The following is an 18,518-nucleotide window of genomic DNA, read 5'->3' as shown; positions in this document are numbered from 1 at the left end:
CAAGCCATGCTGCGACAGGAGAAGCACATCGCAGGCTAGAGCAAAATTCCTCTGTAGAAATGCCTCTGGTGGTCGCGGGAGCAGGACACAGCAGGACTAGAGCAGTGGGCGGCGGGAGAGGAGGTCAGGGAGTAATGGGGTGGAGATAGGGACCCCCAGAGCAGCTTCACTTGAATGAGATGGGGAGCTCCCACTGGGCTGGGGGATAAGGAATCCAACTTACCTTTTAAAAGGATCACTGACTTTCCTGCCAGGAACTTTACTGTCTACTAGTTCCTGAGCAGGAACTAAGAAACTAGCTTAGTAAGCCATTGTAGGAAAACTTTGTCCTAACTTGCCCTAACTCATAGGTATTTCACAACTTTCTTTTGGGAGGGGGGGCGTGAGGGGGAAAGAGAATCTTAAGCAGGCTCCATGCCCAGCTCGGAGCCCAACATGGGGCTCGATCTCATAACCCTGAGATTATGACCTGAGCCGAAACCAAGAGTTGGACACTTAACTGACTGAGCCACACAGGCACCTCTCGCAACTTTGATTTGAAAGACTTTTGGAGCAGTTTGGCCTTGTCTTACTCAGCTGACTCGGAGAAGGAGATAGGCCCAGGCAAAAGGCAATTATCTAAGAGGAGTGGTACATTACATGCTAATTACATGAGTGAAGGTAATGCAAGGTGTTGACCCAATCAGATGACTTTGGGAAGAGTCTAGGTCCGAGCTTGATGAATTTTTATTTTCCTCTATATCTTGTACTGTCCTCCAAAGTGACCGTTTCAATTCCCTCTTTCACAGTAATGGCCAGTAATAACTCTGTGAATATTAGATTGGGAAATAAAACATGACTTGGGTGTTAGAGGTGCTGGAACTTCTTGCAGACCTCCAGAAAGAATCTGGAAGAATGGTCACTGCTGCTTTGGCTTATGCTGCCTAGTCTTTTGTCCCTGGGAGTTAACGATAGATGGTTGAAGGGAGGAATGCCTTGCACACAGCTACCTGTCAATAAAGAGATGTGCGGATTGCTGCAGCAATAAGGAATCCATATAGTGAGAAGAGTTGAGTGTCCTGGGGTCGCCAGTCATCACAGGTAGTTGGTAATTACAGGAAACCTGCACTAATGTGTATTTGGACATAAGAGACTGATTTCTGTTCTCGGGCCAGTTCTGTTTCTCAAAGTTGGGGGGGGCGGGAACAGCCAGTAGAGGGGCTGCCTGGCGCTCATCATTATTTGAGACCTCAGTCCGGCGATCGGGCTAATACAGGAAAGCAAATAGATGAAAATGTTTTTTCTCACCCTCCCCAGCATAACTGGAAGACTGACTTAAAAATTGCTGGGTTTTTTTTTAATTAACAGTAATAGCACAGCCCCATATTTTAGCCCAGTTGAATGTTGGGGGCTCATTTATGAATTTAATAACGAGGTGGGTTTTTTGTTGTTGTTTTTGTTTTTGTTTTCTGTACCAAATTTGTATTTACCCAGAATGTTTCTTTTCATACTCCCATAGACTTCTGCCTCACCCTTGAGGCCATTTCTCTGCTTATTGGCATTTTCAGAAATGGATGGGATAAGAAATAAAAGGAGGTGAAATTCAAGCCAGTTCCCTTCATCTGGGCATCTGAATTATCGAATCCCCTCCATCACCCAGACTTGATTTTCTTGGTGCGGAGGAGACGCGTGTCTGATATTGTTCTCTCTCCTCTTCCATTTCCAGGAGGGCTGTTGGCCTGCTGCCGTGCTGCTGAACAGTATGCAGTCCTTCCGGGAGCAAAGCAGTTACCACGGAGACCAGCAGAGCTACCCACAGGAGGTACACGGCTCATCCCGGATAGAGGAGTTCAGCCCGCGTCAGGCCCAGATGTTCCAGAATTTTGGGGGCCCAGGCGGCGGCGGCGGCAGCAGCAGCGGTGGTGGTGGTGGGCGACGGGGAACGGCGGCGGCGGCAGCGATGGCTAGCGAAACCTCCGGCCATCAGGGCTACCAGGGTTTCAGGAAAGAGGCCGGAGACTTTTACTACATGGCAGGCAGCAAAGACCCCGTGACGACAGGAACCCCGCAGCCGCCTCAGCGAAGGCCTTCGGGGCCCGTGCAGAGCTACGGACCCCCCCAGGGGAGCAGCTTTGGCAATCAGTACGGGAGCGAGGGCCACGTGGGCCAGTTTCAAGCACAGCACTCTGCCCTTGGTGGTGTGTCTCATTACCAGCAGGATTACACGGGCCCTTTCTCTCCAGGGAGCAGTGCTCAGTACCCGCAGCAGGCTTCCAGCCAGCAGCAGCAGCAGGTACAGCAGTTGAGACAGCAGCTTTACCAGTCCCATCAGCCTCTGCCGCAAGCCACCAGCCAGCCGGCGTCTGGGTCGTCCCATCTGCAGCCGATGCCGCGGCCCTCAACGCTGCCGTCCTCCGCTGCCGGTTACCAGCTGCGCGTGGGTCAGTTCGGCCAACACTACCAGTCCTCCTCCGCCGCCGCCTCCTCCTCCTTCCCTTCTCCGCAGCGTTTCAGCCAGTCCGGCCAGAGCTACGACGGCAGTTACAGTGTGAACGCAGGCTCCCAGTACGAGGGCCACGGCGTGGGTTCTAACGCCCAGGCCTATGGAACACAGTCCAATTACAGCTATCAGCCTCAGTCTCTGAAAAGTTTCGAGCAGGCGAAGATGCCGCCGGGGCCGCAGCAGGGGCCGCAGCAGGGGCCGCAGCCAGCGCAGCAGCCGCCCCAGCACCCCCCCCAGCACGTGATGCAGTACGCCAACGCTGCCGCCAAGCTGCCCCTGCAGGCCCAGGTGGGGCAGTACAGCCAGCCTGAGGTTCCTGTGAGGTCCCCCATGCAGTTCCACCAGAACTTCAGCCCCATCTCGAACCCTTCCCCAGCGGCCTCTGTGGTTCAGTCTCCAAGCTGTAGCTCCACCCCGTCTCCTCTGATGCAGGGTGGGGAGAACCTCCAGTGTGGGCAAGGCAGCGTGCCCATGGGCTCCAGGAACAGAATTTTACAGTTGATGCCCCAGCTCAGCCCGACCCCCTCAATGATGCCCAGTCCTAATTCTCATGCTGCGGGCTTCAAAGGGTTTGGACTAGAAGGAGTGCCGGAAAAGCGACTGACGGATCCTGGGCTGAGTAGTTTGAGCGCCCTGAGTACTCAAGTGGCCAATCTTCCAAATACTGTGCAGCACATGCTACTCTCCGATGCCCTGACCCCTCAGAAGAAGACCTCCAAGAGGCCCTCCTCCTCTTCTAAGAAAGCAGACAGCTGCACAAACTCCGAAGGCTCCTCACAGCCTGAAGAACAACTGAAGTCCCCCATGGCCGAGTCGCTGGATGGAGGCTGCTCCAGCAGCTCCGAGGACCAAGGCGAGCGGGTGAGGCAGTTAAGTGGCCAGAGCACCAGCTCCGACACCACGTACAAGGGCGGGGCCTCGGAGAAAGCTGGCTCCTCCCCGGCACAAGGCACTCAGAACGAAGCCCCCAGACTCAACGCCAGTCCCGCGACCAGAGAAGAGGCTGCCTCGCCCGGTGCTAAGGACACACCGCTGTCATCCGAGGGCAACCCCAAAGTCAATGAGAAGACCGTTGGGGTGATTGTCTCCCGGGAAGCCATGACAGGTCGGGTAGAAAAGCCTGGTGGGCAAGATAAAGGCTCCCAAGAGGATGATCCCTCAGCCGCTCAGAGGCCCCCCAGCACTGGAGGGGCAAAGGAAACCAGTCACCCGTCAGTCCCACAGCAAGAGCCCCCCGGGGGAGGGAGCAAAGGAAACAAGAATGTAGATAATAACTCCAACCACAATGGAGAGGGAAACGGCCAGGGCGGGCACTCTGCGATGGGCCCCGGTTTTATAGGCAGGAGTGAGCCTAGCAAATCTCCTGGAAGCCTGCGCTATAGTTACAAAGATAGTTTTGGCTCAGCCGTGCCGAGAAACGTCAGTAGCTTTCCTCAGTATCCTACAGGACAAGATAAGGGGGATTTCTCTGGCCACGGGGAGCGAAAGGGGAGAAATGAGAAGTTCCCCAGCCTGCTGCAGGAAGTGCTTCAGGGTTACCACCACCATCCTGACCGGAGATATTCTAGGAGTACTCAGGAGCATCAGGGCATGGCTGGTGGCCTGGAAGGAGCCACGAGGCCTAATGTCTTGGTCAGTCAAACCAATGAGCTAGCTAGCAGGGGCCTTTTGAACAAAAGCATCGGGTCCCTATTAGAAAACCCACACTGGGGCCCTTGGGAGAGGAAGTCAAGTGGCACGGCTCCCGAAATGAAACAGATCAATTTGGCTGACTATCCAATTCCCAGAAAGTTTGAAATAGAGCCTCAGTCATCGGCCCATGAGCCCGGGGGTTCCCTCTCTGAAAGAAGATCAGTGATCTGTGATATTTCTCCACTAAGACAGATTGTCAGGGACCCGGGGGCTCACTCACTGGGACACATGGGTGCCGACACCAGACTTGGGAGGAGTGAACGGCTCAATCCAAGTTTAAGTCAGTCAGTCATTCTTCCAGGTGGGTTGGTATCCATGGAAACAAAGCTGAAATCCCAGAGCGGGCAGATAAAAGAGGAAGACTTTGAACAATCCAAATCGCAAGCTAGTTTCAACAACAAGAAATCTGGAGACCACTGCCATCCTGCTAGCATCAAGCACGAGTCTTACCGAGGCAATGCTAGCCCTGGGGCAGCCCACGATTCCGTCTCAGACTATGGCCCCCAAGACAGCAGACCCACGCCAATGCGACGGGTCCCTGGCAGAGTCAGTGGTCGGGAGGGCATGAGGGGTCGGTCCCCTTCGCAGTATCATGACTTCTCAGAAAAACTGAAGATGTCTCCTGGAAGGAGCAGAGGCCCAGGCGGAGACCCTCATCACATGAACCCGCACATGACCTTTTCAGAGAGGGCCAACCGGAGTTCTTTACACGCTCCCTTCTCTCCCAACTCGGAAAGCCTGGCCTCTGCTTACCACACCAACACTCGGGCTCATGCTTATGGGGACCCCAGTGCAGGCTTGAACTCTCAGCTCCATTACAAGAGACAGATGTACCAACAGCAACAAGAGGAATATAAAGACTGGAGCAGCAGCTCTGCTCAGGGAGTGATTGCCGCAGCACAGCACAGGCAGGAGGGACCACGGAAGAGCCCAAGGCAGCAGCAGTTTCTTGACAGAGTGCGGAGCCCCCTGAAAAATGACAAAGATGGTATGATGTATGGCCCACCGATGGGGACTTACCATGACCCCAGCGGTCAGGAAGGGGGGCGCTGCCTCATGTCTAGTGATGGTCTGTCTAACAAAGGCATCGAACTGAAGCATGGCTCCCAGAAGTTGCAACAAGAATCTTGTTGGGATCTTTCTCGGCAGACTTCTCCAGCCAAAAGCAGCGGTCCTCCGGGAATGTCCAATCAGAAGAGGTATGGGCCGCCCCACGAGGCTGACGGACACGGGCTCACCGACACGCCACAGTCATCCAAACCCAGTAATGTTATGCTCAGGCTTCCAGGCCAAGAGGATCATTCGTCTCAAAACCCCTTAATCATGCGGAGGCGGGTGCGTTCCTTTATCTCTCCCATTCCCAGCAAGAGGCAGTCACAAGATGTGAAGAACAGTAACACCGAAGATAAAGGGCGCCTCCTTCACCCACCAAAAGAAGGCGCCGATAGAGCATTCAATTCCTATGCGCATCTTTCTCACAGTCAGGATGTCAAATCTGTCCCTAAGAGAGAATCCGCCAAGGACCTTCCAAGTCCAGATAGTAGAAACTGCCCCGCTGTTACCCTTACAAGTCCTGCTAAGACCAAAATACTGCCCCCCCGGAAAGGCCGGGGGTTGAAATTAGAAGCTATAGTTCAGAAGATCACATCCCCCAATATTAGGAGGAGTGCATCCTCGAACAGCGCGGAGGCTGGGGGAGACACGGTCACTCTCGATGACATACTGTCTTTGAAGAGCGGCCCTCCCGAAGGCGGGAGCGTTGCTGTTCAGGATGCCGAGATGGAGAAGAGAAAAGGTGAGCTGGTGTCTGACCTAGTGTGTCCAACAAGCCAGGAGTTGAACATTGAAAAGCCCCTGCCAAGGTCTGCAGAGGAGTGGCGCGGCAGTGGGGACGACAAAGTGAAGACAGAGACACACCCAGACACGGTCACTGCTGGAAAGGACCCCCCTGGCACCATGACATCTGTGACCTCACAGAAGCCTGGGAGTAACCAAGGGAGACCAGATGGTTCCCTTGGTGGGACTGCACCTTTAATCTTTCCTGACTCAAAGAATGTACCTCCTGCGGGCGTATCAGCCCCTGAGGCAAACCCCAAGGCTGAAGAGAAAGACAACGACACAGTGACGATTTCCCCCAAACAAGAGGGTTTCCCCCCGAAGGGGTACTTCCCCTCAGGAAAGAAGAAGGGGCGACCCATTGGTAGCGTGAATAAGCAAAAGAAGCAGCAACCACCGCCTCCACCCCCGCAGCCCCCCCAGATACCAGAGGCTTCCGCAGATGGAGAGCCAAAGCCAAAAAAGCAGAGGCAGAGGCGGGAGAGAAGGAAGCCTGGGGCGCAGCCGAGGAAGCGGAAAACCAAACAGGCAGTCCCCATCGTGGAGCCCCAAGAACCGGAGATCAAACTGAAGTATGCCACCCAGCCACTGGATAAAACCGATGCCAAGAACAAGTCTTTTTTCCCTTATATCCATGTAGTAAATAAGTGTGAACTTGGAGCCGTTTGTACAATCATCAATGCCGAAGAGGAAGAACAGACCAAATTGGTGAGGGGCCGGAAGGGGCAGAGGTCTCTGACCCCGCCACCCAGCAGCACTGAAAGCAAGGCGCTCCCAGCTTCGTCCTTCGTGCTGCAGGGCCCTGTTGTGACCGAGTCTTCTGTTATGGGGCACCTGGTTTGCTGTCTCTGTGGCAAGTGGGCCAGTTACCGGAACATGGGCGACCTCTTTGGACCCTTTTATCCGCAAGATTATGCAGCCACTCTCCCGAAGAACCCGCCTGCCAAGCGGGCCACGGAGATGCAGAGCAAAGTGAAGGTACGGCACAAAAGCGCTTCGAATGGCTGCAAGACGGACACTGAGGAGGAGGAGGAGCAGCTTCAGAAGGAGCAGAGGAGCCTGGCCGCCCACCCCAGGTTTAAGCGGCGACACCGCTCGGAAGACTGTGGCGGAGGCCCTCGGGCCCTGTCCCGGGGGCTCCCTTGTAAGAAAGCCACCGCCGAGGGCAGCAGCGAAAAGACTGCTTTGGACTCAAAGCCCTCCGTGCCCACCACTTCAGAAGGTGGCCCCGAGCTGGAGTTACAAATCCCTGAACTACCTCTTGACAGCAATGAATTTTGGGTCCATGAGGGTTGTATTCTCTGGGCCAATGGAATCTACCTGGTCTGCGGCCGGCTCTACGGCCTGCAGGAGGCGCTGGAAATAGCCAGAGAGATGGTGAGTATGGCGCCCCCTGCCGGGCTCGCTCTGCCTGTTTCTTCCTCCTTTACTCCGCCCAGCCTTGCTGTTTATTCTTCGCCGTCACATGGTAATTCCTCCAGATTAGAGCCCCTGGGCCCACACGATGGACAGAAAATGGAGTAATTTGTATGATTTGTTTAACTTTGATTTTTATCGGGAATACGGGTCCCTAGGTTACAGAGTCGTGTTTGGGCAGCACCGCGTAGCAGAGCGAGCGTCCCTGCTCTACCCCTCCTCCAGCCCGCCTGCCGACTGCTCTGCTGCCTTCCTCGCTTTCTACACAATGAGCTTTTGCTGCTCTTTGTTTTGTTTATTGATCCTTTTCCCCCATTTTTCAACATCTGACTCTGTAATGCTCACAAAGTGTGCTATGATTCTGTTGCCTTTCTTCTGAAACTCTTCATTTCCCTAGAATTATTAATTCATGTCGTTATGGCTTTTCTTGGACCACATCTCTCTAATCCAAACTTGACAACAGAATGTTCATTCTTTAGGTCGGTTTCATAACTGTTATCCTGGGGTGTTTGTCATCATTGTCACTCCCTTCTTTCCTCCAGCGAATGCTGTTTCCTGTACCCCGTGTCTTTGCCTTTCTTAGTCTGCGCCCTCATTTAACGCAGTGCATCATCCCCGAGGAGTTTCCCGAGATCTAGGCTTGTATGAGAATATGTCTCTATCCCATCCTCATGTTTACTTGAGGGTTGGTTGGGTATAGAATTCTAGATTTGAAACAGTTTTCTCTCACTGTCTTGGAGTCCTGGTTCCTGACTTGTCCTCGAGCTTCTGGCGCAGCACTGGAGGGGACGGGAGCCTTGTGTGGTTTTCAGTCCTTAGTGTGAGTGTGTGTACCGCCTTTCTCCTCTGGAGGGTTAGAGGATCTTCTCGGTTTCCCTTGGGGTGGGTCTCTTCACTCGCTGTGCTGCTCCCACTGGGAGATCTTGCCGTCTGTAAACTCCTGTCTCCCACTTGGGGAAGTTTGTCATGTGCTGTTTCTTGGATAATTTCCTTCCCTCTGTTTTCTCTGTTCTTTCTGGAATCCTGTGAATTAGGTACCTCCTGGATCGATCCTCTGGCTTTACCTTTTCTCTCCTGGGTTCTCTCTCTCTCTCTCTGCCTTTTTGTTCTAATTTCTCCATGCTCTCTTCAGCTGTACCATCTAACTATTTATTTATTTATCTTCATTTCTGATATTCTCAAAACATCTTTCTTCTCTGAACATCCGTGTTGCGGGGACTGCTAACTGCTTGAATTGGGCTGGGTTAAGGACCTAACTCCTCTTAAAATTTTGAGCTAATGACCTGGTTTCTGGCCCCACTTTCTGAGACACCTGCTTCCCAGGCTCTGTGCCACTCAGTGGCTGGTGTTCTTTTTTTTTTTTTTTTTTTTGCTGGTGTTCTTTCTAGTGGCCCCTCTCCTGTGCTCATTCCTCTCTGTGCCGTTCACACCGCTGGGTTGCGCCCTCTTTGTCTGATTGCCAGCGTCCGGAAATGGGGACATCTCTCGTGTGTGTTCCCTTTCCCGTTCTTGGTTGTCCTCGTGAAGTTGTCGTATAAGTTTATCCCTTTATCTTTGTGGGAAGGGAAAAGATGTGGAAATGTGTGTTCAGTCTACGATACTTAATTATGTAAGAGTTTTTGTATTAATTTATATTTAGAATTTACCATACTTGACAAATATACCGATGATTTTCAATTACAGTGAATAAGGATTGTATCAGCCTGGATCATGGTATTCTTGGATACTTTATACTGTTCTTTTGCTCGCCCCCTATACTTCCCCCCCCCCAAAGGCACTATATTTTATCATTGCCTTGTCTCCAGAATTTATAAGAGTGTCTGATAAAAAGGAAGTCAAGGCTATAAACTACAGTAAAAAATGTAGTTAATATGAAGTTTACATATATATTTTTTTATATTAGAACATTCTAATTCAGTCACACGAGGAGCTTGCTTTCCCTCTAAGACCCTCCCCCACCACGTGAGGTTTTTTCCTCCCTTCTTCCCTCTCCATCACTATAGTCACTCCCAATCCCCAGGTTTGGAGTAGATTTGCTTCTTAGACACGGTGACATTTTACAAGACGAAAGTCTTAAAGGGACATAACATTTAAGACCCTAAAGTACAAAATTCTTTAAATAGTCAATTCTGAGTACTCCCTAGTCTTATCAGTCATCGTCTTGCCTCATTTGGTGGCCTGCCTGCCATATTTAATGGTTTGTTTTGTTTGGTTTGTTATATTAGGTGTGTGTCCCTGCCCATCTGCCAGTGTTTTCTTTATTTCAACATAGAATATTATTAATATCTCTCAGAGTAACTTCTGTGTGTAAACTGTTGAACATTCTGTAGCAGTAATTGGTAATCAGTAATCAGCAGGTTAACTTTTGCCCAGCAGATCCCTAAATCTTGTGTCTCAATCCAGGTCTAGTTTATAGAAAGTAGAAGGCACCTGAGAATGATATGACCAGCCTAAGCCACAGGTGGTCCCTCTGTCCCAGAAAGGTTGATGACCCGCAGGCCTGCCTTTTAAAATTCCTAATCGGGAATCCGTGTCTTTAGAAAGTGACAATTTAGCTTACTACTTTTCAGCTTTGATCCCAAAGTAAAATCAGGCATGGTATATAATTAGAACAGATATGCTGAATATGATAAATCATTCTCTCTTGCCCATCCTCCCCCATCGTCCACTAGGTGGTTAAGATAACATGAAGCAATTTAGGTAGAGAATATTGAAAGTGTTTTTTGTTTTTTAAAATATTAATTTCAGCCTCAGCTATTTCAGAAGTACTTCAAATTAATCATATGTTCTAAGGGATAAAAGTTGGAATGCCTCATTTAAAGGTAAAAGGCATAAAAGCAGGTATTTTTGTCCCTAGGCTGCTTCTATATAGTAGAGGTTCTCTGGTTGGCTCCACCAGGGCTGCAAATGCCACCATCTCTTTTAATAACGGGTTTCAGAACCCAAACAGTGGACCAGTCTTTTTTTTTCAATTGAGATATAATTGACCTGTAACGTTATATTAGTTTCACAACAGATCTTAAATAAATCTGAGACTATAGCTTTATGTTTATTTCCTTATATTGTACTCACACAATGCCAGGGTCCTTTAAAAATACTAAACTTTTGGGGCACCTGGGTGGCTCAGTCCTTGGGCATCTGCCTTCGGCTCAGGTCATGATCCCAGGGTCCTGGGATCGAGCCCCTTCTTGGGCTCCCTGCTTAGCGGGAAGCCTGCTTCTCCCTCTCCCACTCCCCCTGCTTGTGTTCCCTCTCTCGCTGTCTCTGTCAAATAAATAAGTAAAATCTTTAAAAAAAAAAAAAAAAAGGAATGCTTTAAGAAAAAAAATACTAGACTTTTCTCTTCCCTCAGTTCCATTTTGTTTATGTAACATCCCTGTTTTAGAATAGATGCTAGCTTTGTGTATTGAATTTAATTTCTCAGTACACTTCCACATCTGTTTTATTCCCACAAGCCACCCAGTGAGATGGGAAGGGAGACGGTACCATCCCATTACCCTCAAAATAAAGGATGACTTGGCTTTAGCGATACACGCTCGGGTGGTATAGCCCAGGGATGCGCTGATTTTAAAAATGGTTAAAAAAAAAATGCTGCTTTGGCTTTTTGAGCTGACTGATGTTCCACTATGACTACAAGATCTTTTTCTGTTTTATTTGCCCCCTTTATATTCTCCTTTTCCTGATGTACTTGAGAACAAATTAAAATTACACTAACTTGCCTTCTCTTATTTAATTTGATAGATGCTGTTTCAATTTGTCAAGGCCACTTTGACTCTAGTTTTATCTTAGGTTTTAGCAGATGCTTTCAATTTCAGTCCGCTTAACAGGCATGCTCCCAATCCTATCATGTTGAGATAAGGCCACATATATTTCATTAGAGATCCATTTTGGCCCATGTATTTATCAGGTGTTTTGACAAGCATGATATTATAACAAAATAATATGAAGTCCTCGAGAGACAGTAGCTCCCTCCCTGTAAGTGTCATACTGTGAAAATTGTGGAAAACTAGAACATTCCTGTTCCAGCAGATGGCCTTCACTCCCCTTCCTTTTCTGAGGGTGGAACTTATTCCATTCATTTCTGCAAGTCCTCTTTGGTTTTGTCTGACTTTGACCTCTGCCTATTTCTCTTGGTCTGATTGTATATGTGAGCCCACAGTGACCTCTGGTCTGATGTGGATGATGATAGAGGCACTTGCCTCTTAAACAGACATACATATAACTTGGTATATAAAAGTCATGTTTGCTACATTTAGGAATGTGAAGGCCTTCAGGGTTCAGGATTATGGCAGCAGACAGGGATCTCTAGTGTCCTCTGCTCTCAGGAGAGCTGGCCTGTGTTTATTCCTTTCCCTTCTTTCTACCACCACCTGGGCTGACAGCTCCCCTTCCAAACAGATTCTTTTTTTTTTTTTTTTTTTAAAGATTTTATTTATTTATCTGAGACAGAGAGAATGAGAGAGACAGAGAGCACATGAGAGGGGGGAGGGTCAGAGGGAGAAGCAGGCTCCCCGCGGAGCAGGGAGCCCGATGCGGGACTCGATCTCGGGACTCCAGGATCATGACCTGAGCCGAAGGCAGTCGCTTAACCAACTGAGCCACCCAGGCGCCCCTTCCAAACAGATTCTTAACAGCCTCTGTGGGAATTTGTGTATGTTAACTGGATTTGGGTTAATTTTCTTTTGATCAGTATATTAAGGATTATATATAAAGGTTTTTTTTTTTTTCAAGTTTTATTTATGTAATCTCTGCACCCAACGTGGGGCTCGAACTCACGACCCCTGAGATCAAGAGCCACATGCTCTTCTGACTGAGCCAGCCAGGTGCCCCTGAAGTTTGTTTGTTTGTTTATTTAATAAAGATTTTCTTTATTTATTTGACAGAGAGAGACACAGCGAGAGAGTGAACACAAGCAGGGGGAATGGGAGAGGGAGAAGCAGGCTTCCCGCTGAGCAGGGAGCCTGATACGGGGCTCGATCCCAGGACCCTGGGACCATGACCTGAGCCGAAGGCAGACGCTTAACGACTAAGCCCCCAGGCGCCCCCCTGAAGTTTATTTTTAACACAAGTTTAAATAGATCCGTCTTCCATCTCTAATTTACTTTAAACTGTGACAAAAAACCTGATTTGGCAAGTGTAAAAGTATTAATATATCTATGACATTATAAAAATGTAACTGCATGTTAAAACATCAAAAACAGATCAGTTAGCCTCTCTGGTTATGTGTGAAATAAAGGTGTTATCCTATATGCTCCCTGAATTTCCATCTGTGCTCCCTAAGTTAGTAGTGGGCTGCCACCCACCCAAGGATGCTGCCACCCACCGAGGTCCTGCTGAAGCCTTCCCATGGAAACTCCTGGTTCTCTGCTTTTGACTCTCCAGACACATGCCCCACAGTGACTGACCCTCCCCGGTACCCTCTCAAAAGCAGAGACCGACCCTCCCCTGTACCCTCTCCTCATCCTCCCTCCCCTTCCCCCTCCCCTGGCTTCCTTATGCTCTTTCCTTTCCTCTCCTGTCCCCTCTGGAAGCTGTCACTTGATCTTCGTTGCCGCCTCTCACACTGCTTTCCCAGCCTGACTGTATTAACACATTCAGGCACCAGGGTTCATTCATCCCTCTGTTCCTCTGACTTTCAAAGTTGTATGATTATCTTATTACCTGTTTTTCTTAGTACTACCTGTGTGCTCTCTCTTTTATATCACATAGTGATGACCTTGAGACTAAACGAGAAAAGGGTCATTTTGTCTCAGGATTTGGTTTTTCTAAAGTCTAAAGAATATCATGAAATTTGCAGTTTTGGAATTTTATTGCTTATATAATGTTACAGAATAAATTGTGACAAATTGAAAGAGTTTTCCTACAGTCTATTTCTTTATTTCTTTTAGGGATGGAAGGATGATGAGAGAAGCTTTATACCTGATTTTAAAATAAAACTTATAGGAATGCATGGGTAGTACAGTCGGTTAAGCGTCCGACTCTTGATTTCGGCTCAGGTCATGATCTCAGGGTCTGAGGTCTCAGGATCTCATGCTGGGCTGGGAATGGAGCCTGCTTAGGATTCTCTCTCTCCATCTCCTTCTGCACCTCTACCTCCCTCTTTCCCCATGCTCTCAAAATAAATAAATAAATAAAATGTATAAAGGATAGATTATTTGAAAATGCTAAAGGGAAAGGACCATAAACAAGAACATTGACAGGTTACTATATATACCAGGCCAAATAATTCATCCCTGAGATGTTACACTAGTTACTGACAATGTGTTAAAAGAGCTCACGTGATCAAATTGCATGCAAAAGTAGGTATTCATTTCAATTCAACAGCTGTCTGAGTCCTTGCTAGAAAACCAATACAAATCTGAAGTTAGAATGCTGTAAGGGCCCTTAGCTCCCTTCACAGGTCGGGGAGCCTTGGCCCCAAGTCCCACGGTTGTTGGCATGTGAGGAACAGCACTTGGCAGCAAGGCTCCAGGACCTTGTCAGGAAGGTTTATGCGATTCACACAGAAAGTGATGCCTTGCCACACAGTTCCCGCATGAGAGCTTGAATTTTCCAGGAGGTATAGCTTCCTTTATTCCATACTGTTAAGAAAAGTGGAGCTTTCCCCCGCCCCCTGGCCTAACCTCTTACCCCAGTCCAAGGCCAATTTTGTAGGACCCTGAAGGCCACCAACTGCAGGCCCATTTTTTCCCATCTTCCCATTTATTGAAAAGAAGTCCGATAAGGGGAAATCCATTCAGCTTAATCGTGCCCTCAGAGATCCTCCTCACCTTTCTGCCTTGGCCATTCTGCTCAGCAGCTGGGGAGGTGGGGGTTAGGTGAGAGTCCTGGAGTCACATTGCTTCATGTGAATTCCAGCACTTGGCATTTCCTAGCTGGTCACTTGCTCACGGCGCTTAGCCTCTGTGCTTCACCTTCTTGATCTATAAAATATGGAAACTGATAGTGCTTGTTGTAAAGAAGGTTGTCAGGAACATGAGTGACTCTTTGGAAGGTACATAGAGAAATGTTGGGCCAGTGCTGTGGGCCAGCATCTGTCCTAGGGTGGTGTCCTTACGTGTTCTAGTGAAGATGTGTTCCTGTTCGCCCACTTAGCTGTAGTTCATGTAGCGTTCCAGGCCAGCATAACTAGCGCTTCTTCCCAGGAAGGGAAGTTGCCCTGCATAGGAAACAGCCATTTTCTTTGCATTTTTACTCTTGTGGGAACTCAGGTTTGTGGGGAGCAGGGTGTGTGGTATTTAGGGTGCAGTGTTAATTAGTGTCTTATGATCTAGCAGCAACCCACACAGACGTTCTCGGGAGTTAGATCGTTCAAAGGAGAGGAGGCAGAAGGAAGGGAGTAAAATCTGCCTTGCACGTTAAGTAAAAGCATTAGTGTTCTTGGGAGTTGGTCATTTTTTGATAGTGATTACCTAAGGCCAAAGTAAAGAGTCTACCCAGTAATAAAGTTATTTTTTTAAATAAACATTTTTGATGGGTCAGCGCTGTAAGGGAGATCCAAAATAATTAAGAATTCATAGAATGATTCAGAGCAACCACACTCCACCTCCCCCCTCACCCCCCTAAATAGCTAATACGTATATGAGGACTGCAGAGGGCTGTGTTGTAGCCCAAGGGTTGAGCCTTTAATTTATGGGCAATGGGAAGCCACCAGCAGTGCTGAGCGTGTAATATCACACGATCAGGTTTGTGGCTTATAAAGGCAACTCGGGAGAAACGCGTCGGAGGGGAGGGAAGAAGCAGGTCCACTGGTTGAGAGGCTGTGGCATTGATCTCTCTAGAGATGCTAAGGGCTGAAGAAGGGGCAGAGAAGGGAACCGGAAGGAGTGGACACATACTAGGATCGTTTTGGAATTTAAAGTCAATAGAATCCAGAAACCGATTAGGTGTGGCAGGTAAAGGGAAGTGAGGGATAAAGCTGAGGTTTCCCATTCAGCGGGCAGGTTGGCCGATGGGGTGGGCTGGGTAAGACACCAGTAACCGCAAAGAGGGGATTGAGGTCAAGGGAAGGGAGACCTTTATTTTGTAGCTAATGTGGAGCAGGCAGAAGAAACTACTAGGTGTGAAAGCAGTCCAACCGAATCTGCACATTCAGGTCGTCGGCACTCTGGGTCTCTAGTACAGTACTTTTCATAAGGACTGGCTGGTTTTTATTTAGCTTTTTGCATAAATGTAAAACCAGGAAACTTAATCCGGGTTGCAAGAAAGTAGGAGGAAATAGGAAATCATGAGATCTTTTTTTTAGTCCCACATAGAGAACTCTGAAAAGCTATCAGAGACATCAAGCTACCATTATAATTATTGCCTGTAATATGGTTGGGAACGGGAGGGGGTATAGAAGAGGTCATTTGCTACTTTTGGCTTTCTAATAGTTTTTCAAGACATTGACATTATTGACAACACAGTGGAATCCGAAATTGCATTTAATTATGGTGAGAGAGCTGATATGAAACATTTACTTTCTGGGGCCTGGAAAAAGCTCTCTTGTGCATGGTAGCACCCCATTTTCTCGGAGTTCCAGGATGTAGCTTCAGGCCTCTCTGTGTTGAACTGAGACTAGACAAAGTGCATGCACTTTACTTTGAGGTCAGATGGGTTCTGAGGTTCAGATTGTCACTATGCACGGATACTTATTTTTGGAGGGTCTGAGACAGTTCCACTCACAGGAAGCAACAGGAAAGGACAGAAGAGCAGGCTTAACAGGCTGGCCACAGGGTTTAGAGGGGGCGCCGGGCACGTCCGTGGGCTTGAGGCACAGTCTTAACTCCTGAGTCCTGAAAAGGTAAAATACCTTTTATGAGAGAATTACGTATTATTTACATAAGAGTAAATGATAACAATGTTACTCATACTGTAAAACTACTAGAACTATAGGTAGAAGAAAGCCACAATCCTGATAACCCAGTAAATTTGCCTCTTTTCTAGATTTTGTCCATGTACTTGTTTTACTAGATATAGTAATAGTGTAGTAACAACTGCTAACATGAATTGAGTGCTTTCCAAGCACTGTGCGTGAATTCTCACATTTAAACCTCAAAGCAGCCCTCTGAGGTGGGCTTCCTCCTGGATGAAACTGAGTCAGGATCCAGACCCAGAGTCTCTGCCATTAACTAGAGACACAAGGCTGTATTGCTTTTTTCACTTAATTTTGTAATTTTAACCTGCATAGTAACTTAACGGTATTTTGTTTTAACATGTATGTAATGTAATTTAGCCAAGTACTCCTGCATTGTTAGACATTGAGACTTCTGGTTACTATTTTTTATGCAGCAGTAAATATTTCTATTCATGGAGTTTAAGTTGAGGGAAAAATCTCCAGATGTTAAACTGCTAAGTCAGAAAGTGTGAATAGGGCGCCTGGGTGGCTCAGTTGGTTAAGCGACTGCCTTCGGCTCAGGTCATGATCCTGGAGTCCCTGGATCGAGTCCCGCATTGGGCTCCCTGCTCGGCAGGGAGTCTGCTTCTCCCTCTCACCCTCCCCCCTCTCATGTGCTCTCTCTCATTCTCTCTCTCTCAAATAAATAAATAAAATCTTTAAAAAAAAAAAAAGAAAAAAAAGAAAGTGTGAATATTTTATGGGTTTTGATAGGCATTGTCTTGTGGTTTAACCAAAAAGGATCATACTGAGCTGCGATCATCCACAGATACATGCGAGCCCATTATAACCTCAGCAACATTAGATATTTTTTAATTTTTAATTTCTTCCTTTAAATTTTATTTCTTGTATTAGTGATATTGCTGTTGTTCCCTATTAATTTTAATGTCCATTGATCATTAATTGTTGTTCCCTATTAATTTTAATGTCCATTGATCATTAATTTGGAATTTTAATGTTTCCCTTCAATTTGTCATTTTTCTGTGCATAACTTCCCAAGTCTGAAAACTCAGTTATCTGGAAAGTGTGGATGTATGGAAGCCCTTTCTTCAGGAGTGTAACCTAAGTGAGGCATTTGGAGAGCTCTTAGATAAAGTTGTCTCATCTATAAATAGGACGGTGACAGAGGACTGTTAGGGGTAAAATTAACTTTGCTGGAGCTCAGGTAGCTTCCTTGGTGGACACTAAACGATTCCTGGAGGCTTTTGAGCTGAGGTGGTTTTAAAGGACGTAAGTGCTGTGAGCTGGTGTCAGTCCTGGAAGGTGTCCTCACTTGTTTTAGTGGAGATGCGTCCCTGTCATTAAGCTCACTGGGTAGAAATCAAGCCGATGAGAAAGAAAGAAAGCCCCGTATGACCCTGTCCCGGTAAGCCAGGTACAGGGGAGTGATTTTGGCTGTGTGCGCTTCTGAGCTGACACTTCCATCTGAGTATGTTGGCAGCAGACTGCTGTCCAGGAATGTGCCTTGTGAGAATAGCACTGAAGAGCTGCCACATAAGCAGATGCATGGGACCAAGGTCAACACAATGACACGTTTCCGTCTGAAAGAACAAACTTCAAGATGGGAGTGGGACCCAGCTGCAGCGACATCAACTCTGGAGGCATTTCATTTCTTACTGGTTTTCACTAAGCGGCCAGTGGAAGACTTTCTAGTAAAATGTCTGTGTTCATTTAACTTGCAGGCGTACTCCTTGTGACTGGCTCCCGTGAGGTGCTGGCTGGTTCTAGACTTTGAAAATTGTGTCTGTGAGGTTTAAATCTTGGTTGAGACATGTCAGGTCTCAGGTATAAGGCTTTGGTTCACTGCAAGTTGTTTTTGTTGTTCAAAAACTACTTAAAGCTGGACACCTGGGTGGCTCAGATGGTTAAGCATCTGCCTTCAACTCAGGTCATGATCCCAGGGTCCTGGGATCGAATCCCGCATCGAGCTCCCCGCTCAGCGGGGAACCTGCTTCTCCCTCTGCCTCTCTCGCTCTCTGTCTCTTATGAATAAATAAATAAAATCTTTAAAAAAAAAAACTACTTAAAGCTGAGTTGGTGGGATAATAGTTCATTAACATAAGCAGCAGGAGAGTTGCCAGTTGGTTCTCTATGCTTGTTTCCTAGGTAGAGTTCCTTCTTTAAGAAATCAAAATGTATTAATGCTTTGAAAAGGCAGCACCTCAAAAATGATATATTTGTTTGCCAAAACAAGACTTTGCACCTCCCAGCAGGCCT

At 47.8% G+C, this 18,518-nt stretch overlaps 1 protein-coding gene across 2 annotated transcripts in view; it reads left to right on the top strand.

Moving 5' to 3' along the window:
- The window catches only part of TCF20 (transcription factor 20), a 103,821-nt gene that overhangs the window by 46,211 nt on the left and 39,092 nt on the right, over positions 1–18,518 (top strand). For both annotated transcript variants that reach the window (XM_081822555.1, XM_006749452.2), the window contains one exon: positions 1,706–7,387. In XM_081822555.1, coding sequence (XP_081678681.1) covers positions 1,742–7,387 — 5,646 coding nt within the window. In that variant the 5' untranslated portion in view covers positions 1,706–1,741. Of the gene's footprint in view, positions 1–1,705; positions 7,388–18,518 lie in introns of those variants that run through there.

The sequence above is a fragment of the Leptonychotes weddellii genome, chromosome 5 (genome assembly GCF_054177405.1).
Source record: "Leptonychotes weddellii isolate Sample4059 chromosome 5, ASM5417740v2, whole genome shotgun sequence".
NCBI classification, from domain to species: Eukaryota; Metazoa; Chordata; class Mammalia; order Carnivora; family Phocidae; genus Leptonychotes; species Leptonychotes weddellii.
This window is presented reverse-complemented; position numbering and strand designations above follow the sequence as displayed.